This window comes from Chaetodon auriga, chromosome 3 (assembly GCF_051107435.1).
Source record: "Chaetodon auriga isolate fChaAug3 chromosome 3, fChaAug3.hap1, whole genome shotgun sequence".
NCBI lineage: Eukaryota > Metazoa > Chordata > Actinopteri > Chaetodontiformes > Chaetodontidae > Chaetodon > Chaetodon auriga.
The window spans coordinates 11,402,488-11,417,299 of record NC_135076.1 but is presented as its reverse complement, the minus strand read 5'-3'; the positions used below and the strand labels follow the sequence as shown (position 1 = coordinate 11,417,299).

At 42.5% G+C, this 14,812-nt stretch overlaps 1 protein-coding gene across 1 annotated transcript in view; it reads left to right on the top strand.

Annotated features, from left to right (window-relative positions):
* jak1 (Janus kinase 1) overlaps nucleotides 1-14,812 on the top strand; it is a 36,469-nt gene that overhangs the window by 13,141 nt on the left and 8,516 nt on the right. Inside the window, exons 6-23 of the mRNA XM_076724239.1 lie at nucleotides 225-493; nucleotides 1,282-1,397; nucleotides 2,137-2,319; nucleotides 2,972-3,129; nucleotides 3,471-3,585; nucleotides 4,701-4,899; nucleotides 7,277-7,386; nucleotides 8,189-8,341; nucleotides 8,507-8,594; nucleotides 8,689-8,816; nucleotides 8,985-9,123; nucleotides 11,249-11,400; nucleotides 11,536-11,686; nucleotides 12,431-12,519; nucleotides 12,738-12,930; nucleotides 13,515-13,639; nucleotides 14,090-14,262; nucleotides 14,546-14,663. Of these exons, the coding sequence (XP_076580354.1) occupies nucleotides 225-493; nucleotides 1,282-1,397; nucleotides 2,137-2,319; nucleotides 2,972-3,129; nucleotides 3,471-3,585; nucleotides 4,701-4,899; nucleotides 7,277-7,386; nucleotides 8,189-8,341; nucleotides 8,507-8,594; nucleotides 8,689-8,816; nucleotides 8,985-9,123; nucleotides 11,249-11,400; nucleotides 11,536-11,686; nucleotides 12,431-12,519; nucleotides 12,738-12,930; nucleotides 13,515-13,639; nucleotides 14,090-14,262; nucleotides 14,546-14,663 (2,659 nt within the window). The remainder of the gene's footprint in view (nucleotides 1-224; nucleotides 494-1,281; nucleotides 1,398-2,136; nucleotides 2,320-2,971; nucleotides 3,130-3,470; nucleotides 3,586-4,700; nucleotides 4,900-7,276; nucleotides 7,387-8,188; nucleotides 8,342-8,506; nucleotides 8,595-8,688; nucleotides 8,817-8,984; nucleotides 9,124-11,248; nucleotides 11,401-11,535; nucleotides 11,687-12,430; nucleotides 12,520-12,737; nucleotides 12,931-13,514; nucleotides 13,640-14,089; nucleotides 14,263-14,545; nucleotides 14,664-14,812) is intronic.

The window sequence follows — 14,812 nt, the reverse complement described above, 5'->3', positions numbered from 1 at the left end:
ATTACTTGGAGTAGCTTTTATTGTACAGTCTGACAGCTGCAGGGAGGAAGGGTTCCTGTATACACACAAAAAGACAAGTTTGGCTAAAGAGCGACAGCTACTAATGAATGCCCACTCTTTAATCCATAGTTCACCCTTACCTTCACAACACAAAGCATAGGACGTACCGAAAGAAGTTGCTCATACATTTATTTCTATCTGTCCTTCTATCTTTATCCCACCAGCTACAAACGTTTCATCCCAGAGTCGCTGAACCGTAACATTAAGCAGCGGAACATTCTGACACGTATCCGCATCAACAACGTCTTCAAGAAATTCCTCAGTGAATTCAACCGCCGCACAGTCAAGGACAGCAACATCACGCCGTATGACCTGAAGATCAAGTATCTGGCCACACTAGAGGGCCTGACCAGCGGATTCGGCAGCGAGACGTTTGAGCCCATCTCACTCAGTGTAACGCAGGAAGGAGAGCTCTGCAATGGAGGTTACTACGGTAAGATTTCAGGGAGAAAGTTCTTACACACTGTGCCTGATTTGTGGCAGCAGCTCAGGGTGGGGTTTTGTTTGAGATGTAGTTTTATTGGAATTAGAGGAGATTATAGATGACGAAAAGAGACAGCTGTTTGTTTGCCAACATAAAGCCAGTGGGAGTTGCTACAAAAACAATAGAGGAAGTTTGTCTAGGTGTTAAGCCAGGAGAGAGAGATTAAGTGATCATTATTATTAAAATTATTAGGCAAGATGAGACAAAATACAGTCCTATTGCAACACATCACAACATTTTAACCAGCTATAGTGGATTAGAGTGATCACTTTGGCATGTTTACGTTCAGAGAGCTTGTGGTGTCCCACCTTCTAAAAAAAAAACAAAAAACAAAAAAAAAACTTTGTTTACATCCAAAAAAAGAGCTTAAGCATCTTTTGTGCAGATGGTGAAAATCAAAAGTGAAAGGAACAAAGAGGAACAAGATGTTTACATGTCACTGAGTAGACCAGACTCTAGATGATTCTAACCAATGTGATATTTTTAAGCACTGATGTAAACCCAGATGGTTTAAGTAACCTGCTTAAGACCAGAACTTTCTTTCAATGTAAACACACAGTAGCCATAGCCAGCAAGATTATGTCTGCGTAATCACTACAAGAGTTTTGAAAAACAATATTGAGAAACCAACTAACTATAATTACTTGCTGTAGTCCATGTGTCCTGTAACTGCAGCATTCGTACATTTTGGCTGCATGTATAACTGCCGTAGTATAATGTTTGTTTGCTGTTTTTAGGGTACTACAACCAGAGCCAAGGGCAGAGCCAGTGTCAGAACACAGAGACAAGCCATGACATGCAGGTCCTGGTTACTGGTACCACTGGCATTTCCTGGAGAAAGAAGCCTCCTAAAGTGAGTGAAACTGTGTGAATAGGAATTCCAGATAAACTGGCAGAGATAAATCCCTTTCGTCATTACTTGGACAGCTTCTGGACAGAATTAAACATCATATAGGAAAAATGCTGCTAACTTTGTGTTGATTAGCTACAACAAAACATATGTTTCCATGTGGAAAATTAGGATTAAGGTGAGGTTGGATAAAGCCACAAAATCAAATCCAAAGTCCCTGAAGGCATGTAATAGGAATATAATACAGAAATGAGACACTTGGTGAACTAGTGCTCCTCCCCCCCCCCCCCCCCAGTTCTTGCTTGTTAACAGTGTTTTCCATCTGCATACTGCTTTCATCATCTGTACAGTCCGGCTGAATAGCGTAATGTGTGAACAATATTAAGCATAAACAAATGACCCATATCAAATGTCATGTGTAGGTTTCTTATTGTTATTCATGCAGAACTGGAGTTAGTTCAGTAAAACCTCTCAAGAAATGACTAAGATGGTTTAGTGGACACATTTTCATAATAACTGACAGAGTGTCAGTTGCTTTGGAAGATCAATATAGCTGTCTTCATTTTGTTTTTGATTCGCTCTTGAGGTAACTAGTCCACATGTGATGGTTCTGCATATTATCAAAGACAAACCCATTGCAGTATTTTCAGATGGCATCATTTGACATTATTTGAAAATGCTGATGATTCATTTTCTTACATAATTAGTGTGTGTATATGTGCTTTGTATCTCGTTAAAACAGACACCTGTTATCACTAAAGAAAAGGGCAAGTCAAAGAAGAACAAGCTGGACGGAAAGCAAAAGAACGATAGAAAGAAAGAGGTGAACGAAGGCTGGGTGGTGTTCTGTGACTTCCATGAGATCACCCACACTGTCATCAAAGAGGCAATAGTCACCATCTACAGACAGGACAACAAGAGAATGGTGAGGCAGACAAACCAACACATCAGACAGCACAGTGTTTCATGTGGGATCAACCTCCATATTGTCACTGAGACCCAAATCTGTTTAACCCCAGCAGCAATTTCACATTAATTGTGAGCAGTGGATCGTCATTTACAGCATGAGGATGTGACTGCATAGTAGAGGAGTGTCACACTGAGACAGAAAGTGTAAACGGACTCTGTTTACATGAACAAACAAGTTAATGTTTGGAATTTAGTGTGAAAATGATTTACTTTACAAAATCCCAGTGGCTTTGTTGCTGTATTTGCCTCAATACATCAAAGCAAATACCCGTGAGATGTGTCTTACAGTAATAATAGGATTACTCTTTCTCACTTATTCTAGTAACCTGGACTTCTGCCACTACTGGTTTTATAGTTAATGTGACCAACAGCAGCATTTGTTTGGATTTATCTCAAATTAAAGCAAAGCCGTTCTGCCTTCATGCTATTAGCCATGACTAATGATGATATCATACTTAATCATGAAGATGGATTTGAGTTTTGTACTCCAGCACTGCTCTTTTAGATAGCCCTCCGGAGTATTGTGGCTTTGTAAGAGCTCCTATTTTCACCGCGTCGTCCCTCCCTCCTTCACTTCATCTTTCTCTCCTCATCTCTTCTCTTTTCAGGAGTTGCAAATGGCTTCTCGGGCTGAGGCTCTGTCCTTCGCTGCCCTTGTGGATGGTTACTTCAGGCTGACAGTAGATGCCCATCACTTCCTGTGCAAGGAGGTGGCCCCTGCTTCAGTGGTGCACAACATCAACAACGGCTGCCACGGACCCATCTGGTTTGTACCGGCAGATTTGTTGTTGGAATGTGTGTGTGCTTGTTTCTTCACAAAAGCACAATGTCACTTGACACAGACGGTTTTATTACACACATTGACCATGAACCATCTGTTGTTGACCTTAATGCGTATTTGCCTCCACCCTGTCTGCCTCCTACCTGCGCAGAGATCACACACTGCTTTTAAAAGCCAGCCTAAATAAAGGGTTTCTAATAAGGGCTATCGTATGGAGATGTTTTGTGAAATGGAGCTTGTGTGGACATTTTTTGCTTTAAACCTTCAATCTGCTTTTGATAGAACCCTGTTACTACCCCCATTAATTGCATTTTCCCCCTCCCTAGTACGGAGTATGCCATCCACAAACTGCGTCAGGAGGGCAACGAGGAGGGCACCTACATCCTGCGCTGGAGCTGCACTGACTACCAGTACATCATCATCACTGTTGTCTGCAGTGAGGTAGAGTAGACTTATTCATGAGGCGTTAGGAAGCTCTATATCATTTATCCCTCCCAAAACCCCTCCAACAAACAACTATCCCATCTTTGTTGAACTCTGGAAAACTTTGGGAAATGATATGTGTCATTGCTCCATTATAGAATAAACAGTGAGTTATAGTTGTTACATGCATTAGTAGCTTAAGTATTGCAAGTATTAGTATTAGTGTAAGAGCCAAAAGCGTACAGACTGTTGTATGACTACCTCTGGATTTTAAAAGAAAATGTAAATGTAATTAAACTGAAAAATGATTTCAGTAGCCGAGCAGAAACCCAAAATGAATGTTATGTGGCTGTTTAAAAGAGGTTTTAGGGATAAACTGATGTAAACTGACATCCTCTAATGCAATCTGTGCTGTGTGGCTATCGTAAATGACAGTATGAATGAACCGTGTGGTATTAGGACAGGTAATGACTGGCATGCCAGGGGTGTCCTGGGATGGTCTTGTGTGTGATATTCACCAATCAGAGGGCATGGCACACACAAAGAGACACAGGAGCATCAAACTAAATATTGTCAGTTCGTTTTATATTGGATTACAGGGTGCTTGGATTAAGGCAGGTCACTGCAGTGCATAGCAGCTTTATGAGTCTGCATGGGTGGAAACACCCACACACATTCTCACACGTGTACACACGCACAACAAACATTCACAAAGCTGACCCACTGTTTACACACACGCTTTAGACAAGGACTGAATAAATGTTAAGGTGTTCTAGCAGTGACACATTTCTGTGGTGTTTGCATGTGTCTTTAGAGCTTAAGCAGAGCTTTCTAAATGTTTTTTTGAAAAAGAAACAGTGTCAAATATCATGATAGATTCTACAAAAGATAAACACTCTGTTTTGTTTAGTTTTTAAGATATTGACATTAGCTTTAAACAAGTTCAGTACCCTTTTCCATTTTTCCTTGGGTTCTCTCAGAGAACAGACAGAATCTCTCTGTTTGTTCCTGCTCCTCCTCATTCATGTTCAGTTTCCAGATTGCTCATTGATCTCTCCTTCAGTCTCCTGATCCTCCATATTTGCCAATTTGTTGTGTCCCAGTTAAAAACTCTCCTCTCCCTTTGCATCCAGCTCGACCTGAGGGAGTCTCGTCCTGTGCGTCAGTACAAGAACTTCCAGATTGAAGTGGCCTCTGATGGGTTCTGCCTGCATGGCACTGAGACCTTTCGTTCCACTCTCGGGGATTTGCTGGAGCACCTGGAGGGCCAAAGTCTTCGCACAGACAACCTCCACTTCCAGCTGCTGCACTGCTGCCCTCCACAGCCAAGAGGTAAACTTAGGCATAGAGAGTGCCATGGTGATCTACTACAAGGCACATGCAGTAACACCCAACACCAAAATAAAGACAGGCACACAGTTACCACACATTTACTAAGCTAGAAAAGGCTCGGAAAGTCAGAGTCCCCACTGGTGGAGTAACTGGGATTAACAAGACTAGTAACCCTCTGCGGCTGTTTATTTACACACCAAAAACAGTTTGTGCTGAACACACTACAAGCAAGTTTTGGTGAATTATATCTTTATATCCATGTAGGGTCTGCTACAATATTAAGCTGTTTAAAGCAGTTGTGGAAAAAGTATCATAAGAACTGTAATAGATATGCTAAAAGACTGGTTTTGAGGGGCACTATTAAGAGATGTGCACACACCGGGGGATAGAAACAGGCCAGAATGATTGAGATCCTGTGATGATTCACTCCTAAGTAATTGTATGTTTTACAGCAAGTAGCTTTATTAATAAATACTGAAAATGTGCATATAAAAGCTATCAGGACAGAGTGGCGTGTTTTTTACCCCCCCTGCAGTGCATGCACACTTGATTTATATAAGTGGGACATCTGTCTGTTACGATGTTTGTGAAAACATATTCCCTGAAAACATTTGCACCACATGACTAAGGTTACTTGCAAGGTCAATGCAACAAGCAACAACAAATGCTTAAGAAAAACCCTTTGACGAGTCTGCAACGTTCACACTTTTGAAACAGATAGATGCTACAGCAGACTAACAATCCGCCTTGCTCTGGCATCAAGGTGTTTGTCCTCAGTCCACACCATGTGCAGTACAGCACTGCTCTATGCACTACTTTTTGCAATGCTACATCACAGCTGGGTGTGGTAACACTCAGCTGTGGACCACACCTGACTCTTACATTGGGTGTGGTTAGAAATGAAACAGACTTGAAACTTTCAACCCATAGAGGTGAGTGAAGAAAAGCTTCTCCTCCATGCAAGATTTAGAGTGGAGTTGCTCTTGACAGTAAAAGTGTGTGTGTGTGTGTTTGTGTCTCTCACAAACTGAGATAGGAGAAGCTGGCATGAAGAACGTGCGTGTCTGGCTGTCTGTGTGAAATGGTGTCAGGGAGGAAGAGAGTTGTAAATGTGGGTTTCCGGAGCCAAACTAACACTCTTGTGTTTACCTCACTCAGGGAAAGGTGGAGCCATGTTAACATGTGTGTATGGATTTGTTGAGCGGTTCTTGTTTGTTGAGGTTGTGTGGTGTTGATTATTATCATAAGGCATGACTTTTTAGGATCAGTGTTTGGGCAATGTCTGCTTTAGAGGGAGATAAAAGACTGGAGTGCTGTATTGTTGTCCCTGTTAAAATATTTATAATGTATTATTCAACATCCTTGCTGCAACGATAACACGCTGATATGCCTACATCCTGAGAATATGATGCAGTTTGCTTTTACTTATTGTTGTTTGGGGTCTATGCATGGTTTTTATTATGAAATTATTATACATTAATCATATGATGGCATATGGGTGAAAGAAGGACTGTGTGGTTTGATAGTGGGCACTTGTGTGTCCTGGACCTAGCCTCAGACTAAATGATAAAGGTTAGGCTTGGATTGTGTCAAAGGCTTAAAGAGTGGGTGCAGTGCAGCAGTAGGTGTGGGTGTATGTTGATTTGGGTTTTGCATGGAAACACAGATTGCATGTTACTTAACAGTGCTCTTCACAGTCTTTCACGGTGATGCTGATGGAGTGCAGATACCTTTTCCCCCCTTAAACCACAGTGTGCTGGTTTTGTCACAACATTAGACACCCACAGGCACGCACACATATAGTACGGATGCAAAGACACATTCTGACTTCATCCTCCCACACAAAGCTCTGTATATACAAAAAATAAACTGAATCGGTATGGTAACCCGACCCGAATAGCTATTCACATCATTGCCACATTGACGTAATTGTTGAGAGCTCGTTTTACCACATGTAAACACAGTTTTGCTTTCATGCTGAATGCCAATGCATGTATGAGCGTTGATAGCATTCTTGCATGTTGCGAAAGACGCATTCACTTCACTGTGTGTCAACATCATTTCTGCCTTTATTGTTGTCAGAGTTCATTGTTGTCATGCAAATGTAGTGCAGATTTTTCAGATTAGTCTGAATTGCTGATGGTGTTAAATTCACATGGCCCTGACAGCATTACAAGCAGACGTGACATTTTCTGTGAGGGGTTACCAAACACACGCAATTGTCTCTGCAGCCTGATTGACAAAGAAGAATCTTGTAGCAGTATCATACTTGTGAAAATGGTCAGCTGTAATGTGAATGATATGTGCTTTGTAACATGCATAACTTCATATAAACACCCTGGTATGGCCTGCGTGTGTGTGTGTGTTTGCATTGCAGAGATATCCAACTTGCTGGTGGTCACTAAAGAGAGAGCCCCGGCCCCTCAGACACCAAAACAGAAGAGTCAGTTCAGCTTCCATCGCATCCTCAAGGAGGAGATTGAACAGGTACACCTCCTCATCTTCAAGTCTGTCTTGATGTTGTGATCATACTGCAGTTCATGTAATGCAGTTACACACTGTCTGCAGATGTGAAACTCTCCAAAGAAGTAATGAAAATGTATATCAGTATAATGTATTACAAAGTTGTTGTAGATGCCTTTTTTTTACGTGACACTTTAATCGTCCAGTGTGCAGCATGTTAGTGCTAATACCAGACCAGCACTAACTGCAGCCTCTAACCATACCACAGTTTAGTCAACACACAAACAGCTGAATTTGGGGCAGTATTGCAGGCCGTTGCATTTGCATTATCTAGGTTTCCATTTCACAAATGTTTTTACAGTATGCACATTATTTTTTTTTTCCTCACATTTGCATTAATCCACACAGTTGAATTTATGCCATTAATAGCTGATTTAATCATCTCGTTTTCTATAATTTACAGTCATTATGTGTAAAGGAAAAGGAATTCCTCGAATACAAAGGCAGCCTAGTGTCATCAGACTTGTGCTGACATTATCTTGACTCGGTGAACTTTCATGTCTCATGTATGTGTGTATAATAGACATTTGGGATGACGTATTTGCATATTTTCCTCGCAGAGCACACAGTTGAACTTACATCTATCTACCCATAAGTACTTGTCTTTTCATTTCGAAGTAGGGTGCATAAGCAGATGTTGCTTATCCTCCAGCACACCTGGAATAAACAGACTCTTTCCCAGCTTGTTCTTGTAGCAGCCACAGTTTGGATAGTGGATACAACTATTTTATGTAATGCTCTGATGTCTCTGCTCTGATTACACCAGGAGGAGCACCTTGGCCTGGGCACACGAACCAACATCTACTCTGGCACACTGAGGGTCAAGAGTGAGGAGGAGGAAGATGCCGGTTATTCATCATTCCAGGAAGTCAAGGTGGTCCTGAAGGTGCTGGGTTCTGGACACAGGGACATCTCCCTGGTGAGAGGCACTCACTTTGTAGATCTTTGTACATCACCATGGTGTACACGTCTCATGAAGACGTCCATGGTAACATCTAACCATGCTGTAAGCTAAGTTCAATCAGACCGTGGAGGTTTCTGTAGTGTGCTACGTATTGAGTCATCTTTATCTTTGTGTCGACAGGCCTTCTTTGAAACAGCCAGTATGATGCGTCAAGTGTCCCACAAACACATAGTGCTGCTGTATGGAGTGTGTGTCCACCACGAGGAGAGTAAGTGCGCGTTGAGAACTGTGTGTGTATGCATGTGTGAGCGTGTGGGTCCCTTTATGAAACCTGATGTTCTCTTTGTGCTTGCGTGGATCAGATATCATGGTTGAGGAGTTTGTCCAGCTAGGACCGCTGGACTTATTTATGAGGAGACAGCAGAGCCCACTCAGCACGCCTTGGAAGTTCCAGGTGGCCAAGCAGCTGGCCGCAGCTCTCAGCTACTTGGTGAGAAAACACTCATACACAAACACACAAACTATAGGAGTGTAAGCAATGAAGTCCTGTATGCATCCATGGATTTACCTGCACCATGTTAAGTCAGTTTTATCAAGTTAATCTGTAGATTTGTCCCTCTGATTGTGATGTAATACATTCGTTGTATCTTGTGTGTAGGAGGACAAAAAGCTGGTCCATGGCTTTGTGTGTGCTAAAAACATCCTGCTGGCCAGAGACGGACTGGGCGCCGATGAGGGGGGGCCCTTCATCAAGCTCAGCGACCCAGGAATACCAATGACAGTACTCACCAGAGAGGGTGAGTACAAAGTACAGACATGCACATACTGTCTTGTTCTCCTGGGGTTGCTAAAAGTGAAACCTAACCGTTTAGACGATAAGTACCATGGAAAATTTCTCAATAACTTCCACTTTCCTTTCCAGTCAGCTGTAAATGGCAGTGAAACCAAAATGAAAACTCAGAAAATGGCACAACTACAGACACACATAGTGACATACACTGACACTGGTCTCCCATCGGTTTGATGGTCAGGCACACCAAACTTATTTCAAATTATGCTTCTTGCTCATCTCCTGATATTTTACAGTGTTGCGCACTGCCGTGTCCGAGCTGGATTTCTGTCTTTATTTTGATCGTCTTTTTTGCTTCAATGTCATCTTCTGTACCTCGTCTCTTCTCACAAAAAAACTAAATTTAAATGAGTAAAAAAAGAAGAAGAAGAAGAAGAAAAACCTTTCTGATCAAGCAGAGGTTGTCAGTAACACGAATCATATTTGCCACATAATTAAAACACATTGGGCACATTTCCCTCTCTGACTGTAATTTGTTTAATAAAAGCTAGATGTGAGTTCAGGGTGGATGGTACAACAAGGACGTTTCTCAGATTGCTCAGTTCCCCTCAAATGGCCGCCTCATGTTTCTGTTTGTCTATTAGAGGTAGAAACTGTGTGATATAACACAGTGTGGCTGTGCAGATGGATTGGCAAACCACAGCGCGGACTGGAAATGTTTCTGTGCAAATGTCCATTGCTGCACACCCCTGGGGATGCTCCCCCTCCCCCCTTGTTCCCAGAACTCTTAACATTTCTTCTTCTGTCTCCACCACTTTGCAGAACAATCAGTCTTCCAGTTACACATTGATGTCCTTGTACATAGATTTGATTGAACATATAGTGGATAAAGTGCTGAGAAACCCACTGGGAGCCCTCTTGCCTGCTTCCCAGCAATCTCTGATCACTTTACTCCAACCCTCAAATCCATTCATCACTTCCTCACTTTCTTTCTTTTGCTTTCTTTTTTCACTCAATTATCTACTTTCTGTTCCCACTTCTGTCTCCATCTCCCCCCTTCTCCCCATTTAGCCCCCCCCCGCTCCCTCCTCTCGATACTCCTCCTCCTGTTTCCCACCAGTCAGTCATCCTGCGTGCCAGTCTGAGCTGCATGCACTTACTAACATACACTCTTCCTCTTATGGATTTGTGGAGCCGAAAAGCCAACTGCGGAGGTCAGCCAATCAGTTAGCCTGTCTTCCTGTCAGAGTAATATATTTCAGACAGCCGATGGCAAGGCTTTTTAGATTCAGGGGATGCAGTCAGTCAACATTTTAAGCCTGCTACTCGCCCAGTCAGCCTGTCAGAGCGGTACTGTATTTCACTGATGGTTCCTGGTATTTGGAGCATGGTGAATGTTGGCTCAGACCTATGACAACGCCCAACCATTACTTCCACATAGTGTTTTTTTTCCTTTTGAGAATAACAAGTCTTAGTTTGCTAATTTCTGTAAAGAACATGACTATAGATATAGATAAATATAGATGGTAAAGGCAGTTTTTGTTTAGATAGCACAAAATCACAAGTTTTCCAGTATCATTAGACCCCAAGATGTGGACAAAAAAATAGTAAACGTAAAAAGGGAGTAACCTCAGGAAGAGCAACACACAGTAGGAGGGACCCTAGACAGACATGCAATGGATGCCGTACATAACGAAAAACAACAGTATTACAAAAGAAGACTATCATATGTTGAAAAAGAATGACAATATTAGTAAAGTAAAAAGCAAACGTGGATATGAAGAATGTGGATCAGAGAAGATGTCGAGCCTCTTCAGGTGCCACCGAGCGCTGGCAGGACCTGGACCTGATGAAGACGGGGCCGGTGTGGTATCAATACAGCTTTGTGTGTGGTATCAATACAGCTTTTCATTTATCATGATATTTCAGTCTGTGGAAGGCGTTTGTGTGTAAGAAGGTCAGTGAGTACATGTTTAGGTTCACCTGTGAAGGATCCCATCACTCCGAGTGTCACTCATCACATTCTTTTCCTTCCTCTGTGTTTCACACACCTCCAGTAATCATCTTTACTGAAACAATTCTGTGCTTAATTGATGTACATTTGCTGAAGCTGACTGTGTTTGCCTCTGCAGAGTGTGTGCATCGAATCCCATGGATCGCTCCAGAGTGTGTGAAGAGCGTGTCTTCCCTGAGCGTCGCAGCTGACAAGTGGGGCTTTGGTACCACCCTGTGGGAGATCTGCTATGATGGAGAGGTTCCCCTCAAAGAGAAGAAGCTCACAGAGGTCAGGGCACACGCGAGACCTTCGGATGGCGATGACCGTATATAATCATACCTACATCCGAACTCGTGCCACACCTCTTTTATTTCAAATCTGATTGCTCTTTTTTTTTGTCCTTTTTGTCTTTGTGCTGAGCAGAAGGAGAGGTTTTATGAAACAGAGTGCCAGCTGGCCACCCCAGACTGCAGAGAGCTGGCTGAACTGATGACCCACTGCATGAACTACGACCCCAAGAAGAGACCTTTCTTCAGGGCTATCGTCAGAGACATAGACATGCTGGAGGAAAAGAGTATGTATGAGGGGAATTCATCTGCTCCACATTGTATGTTAGGTATTTTCATGGAAAGGGGTGGGTCCAATTTGTGAAGCAAAACCTCACTTTGTTTCTGCGCTTGAGCGCTTTATTGTCACTGCGTCAGCCTTTTCTGCCGTTTGGGTGTTTCCCTGAACGTTCAAATTGAGTGCACACCGAAGAACGGGCTAAAAAGCAGCTACAGGTTAAAAAATTCAAGGCTGTTGTTAACAGTTGGAATATAAACTGAAAGCTTTGCATGTTTTGTATCTCACCTGGCAGCTGCCGAGTACAGTGCAGTGCAAAGAGAGAGAGAGTTGTTTACTCAGCTCAGATGTTCATGAGGAAGTTCACTAGGTGCATTATCACTGATCTGCCCCTTGGCTGGGCCCCATGGCAGCATAATAGACTCCGTTCTTCCACCTGCTGGCCCGAGTTTGATACTGCAGTCAGACTTATTAAATCAAAAGCTTAGTGTCCTCCTTTTACCATCCTACATTAAAATCTCAAGACATCTACAAAGTCTCCTTAACTAGACTATTGATCCACTATAAGTCACACCTAAAAAAGGCTATTTTTTTGGAAACCAGAGCAAGAGAACGGTTATATAACCACAACAAATTCTGGTGAAAACTTTGACACTGCCAACCACAATGGACTTCCTATGACGCAAGTGTGCTCTTGTAGAAGAAAAGACATGTTTTACCCAACATGTCTCATGGTTCTTTTTCCATCTCTCAGACCCATCTATCAAACCCAAGCCAACACCAGAGGTGGACCCAACTGTGTTTGAGAAGAGATTCCTGAAGAAAGTCAGAGATTTGGGAGAGGTAAGCTGTTACTATTATTAAAAAATGCCACCAGGAGTATGATCCATAACCTAAAATGAGCTGTATGGTTTTAACAAAACACATTATCTACAGACCAAAGGCAAGCAAATGAACTGAAGTGATTTAGGCAACGATAAGAAACAACTGGGCCCACACAGGAAGCAGACTAGAACTCGATTGTCCAAATAACTTAAATCCGTCACATGTTCCTCATGCAGGGACACTTTGGTAAGGTGGAGCTGTGTCGCTATGATCCCCGGGGGGATAAAACGGGTGAACTGGTGGCAGTGAAGTCACTAAAGCCAGAGAACCGCGAGGAGCAGAGCACCAACCTCGCACGTGAGATCGACATCCTGAAGGCACTCTACCATGAAAACATTGTCAAATACAAGGGCATTTGTCAAGGGGAAGGTAAGAGACAAAGAGTGGATACACAAAAAGACACAAACACAAACATGTTTTTATTCAGCTGCAGACAAATTGAAAGCCACGTGTTTGTTTTCAGCAGACGTGGTGCACTGGGAGGTCATAGGCTTTTTATCCAGGGGTAGCAGTCTGCAGTGTTAACGTCATGTGCTCTTCATGTGTAAAAGGCACATGCACTCACTGATCACTCATATTTTAGTGTTAAATTAGCTGTCTGCATTCATATATTAAACAATATTATGGACAGATGGGCAAGTGTGGCCCTTAAGGGCAGGTGTCACTTGATGTGTAGCTCGGTGTCCTTTCTAGACAGGCGTTTCAGTTTCAAGTGTATTTTACTTGGATCCACTGTTTTACACACAGACCTAAATAAGCATACATGTAGTGTATAAAACTAGTGTTTCCAGAATCCTAAAAGAGTCACAGAAACATCTACATAATAAAATATTCCAAGCATGTATACACAACCACACGCACAAATACACACAACCTGTCTTTATATTAAAACACAGTGCGTACTGATGAGTTTGTGACTGTCTCTGATCACATTCATGTGTACATCTGTGCAGGTGGTCAGGCCATTAAGCTGATCATGGAGTATGTTCCACTGGGCAGTTTGAAGGAGTATCTACCCAGACACAAGAAGGATACCAGCCTCAGCACCCTGCTCAGCTACTCTATCCAGATATGCAAGGTAAAGGTTTCTTTTCACAAGATTGTCTCACGATAGCAGTCTTTAGCTGCTCCTGTCCCAGGAGGTGAACAAGGTCATTTTAGCTCCCACACTCAAACTGTTTTGAATGTTTCAACACTTCCTGTTTGGACCCTGATGGTGAACTACCTTCCAAAACGATAGTCATGTGATTGTCACGTTTTGAAATAACAGGAACCTTCAAATGGTGGTTGTGAGTTTATGGTGCTGCTGTTAGCTGTTTAAGACTCATTAGCGTATTAAAAGCTTAGAGGACGTAACTCTGTTCTGACAGGTTTGGTGAAACGGCTCATTTAAGTTCTTTATTGTCATTTGCAGAACAATCACAGTGAGGCCGTTGCAATGAAATTGTCACTCACTCATAGTTCATCTACAGTGCTCATAAAATGACTTGAAGAACCAGTTGAACAGTGACGCCATTTGTTTTTTTAGGGAATGGACTATCTGGGATCTCAAAATTACATCCACCGGGACCTGGCAGCCCGAAACGTGCTGGTGGAGAACGAGAGCACGGTGAAGATCGGAGACTTCGGTCTCACCAAGAGCATCAAGGAAAACGACGGATATTACACTGTCAAAGACGAGAACGACAGCCCGGTCTTCTGGTGAGTGGAGAGGAGCGACGGAGCTGGAAGTTATTTCTCAAAAAAATAAAAAATAAAATCTGAAATCTTTCGGAGAACATCTGGACTGTGTTGTTTTTCTGTCTGCAGTTCATACTGCACCTGAAGGTGTGGAATACTGTATTAAAACCATTAAAGCAGCATATTTCAGTAACAACACACTGAATCTGATATTTACATCGAAGTGCAGTATAAACGGTCCATTGATGCAAACACCTGCAGTGTAACAGTCAAAGTATTCATGCTAGTACGCTTTGTTTTTCAGGTATGCTCCAGAGTGTCTGACTCACTGTAAGTTCTACCTTGCTTCAGACGTTTGGTCCTTCGGGGTCACAATGTACGAACTCATCACCTACTGCGACTCCTCCAAGAGCCCGATGATGGTCAGTGCTGTACTCCCCTCATTGCAGAAATACCTCTAATCCTTTATTATTGGAAGCTTGGATAATGATTCCACAGTAAATAACACATACTGTACCAGTCTTGCAGAAATAAGAGCTGAATTTATGTCTCACACACTGAGACACACACA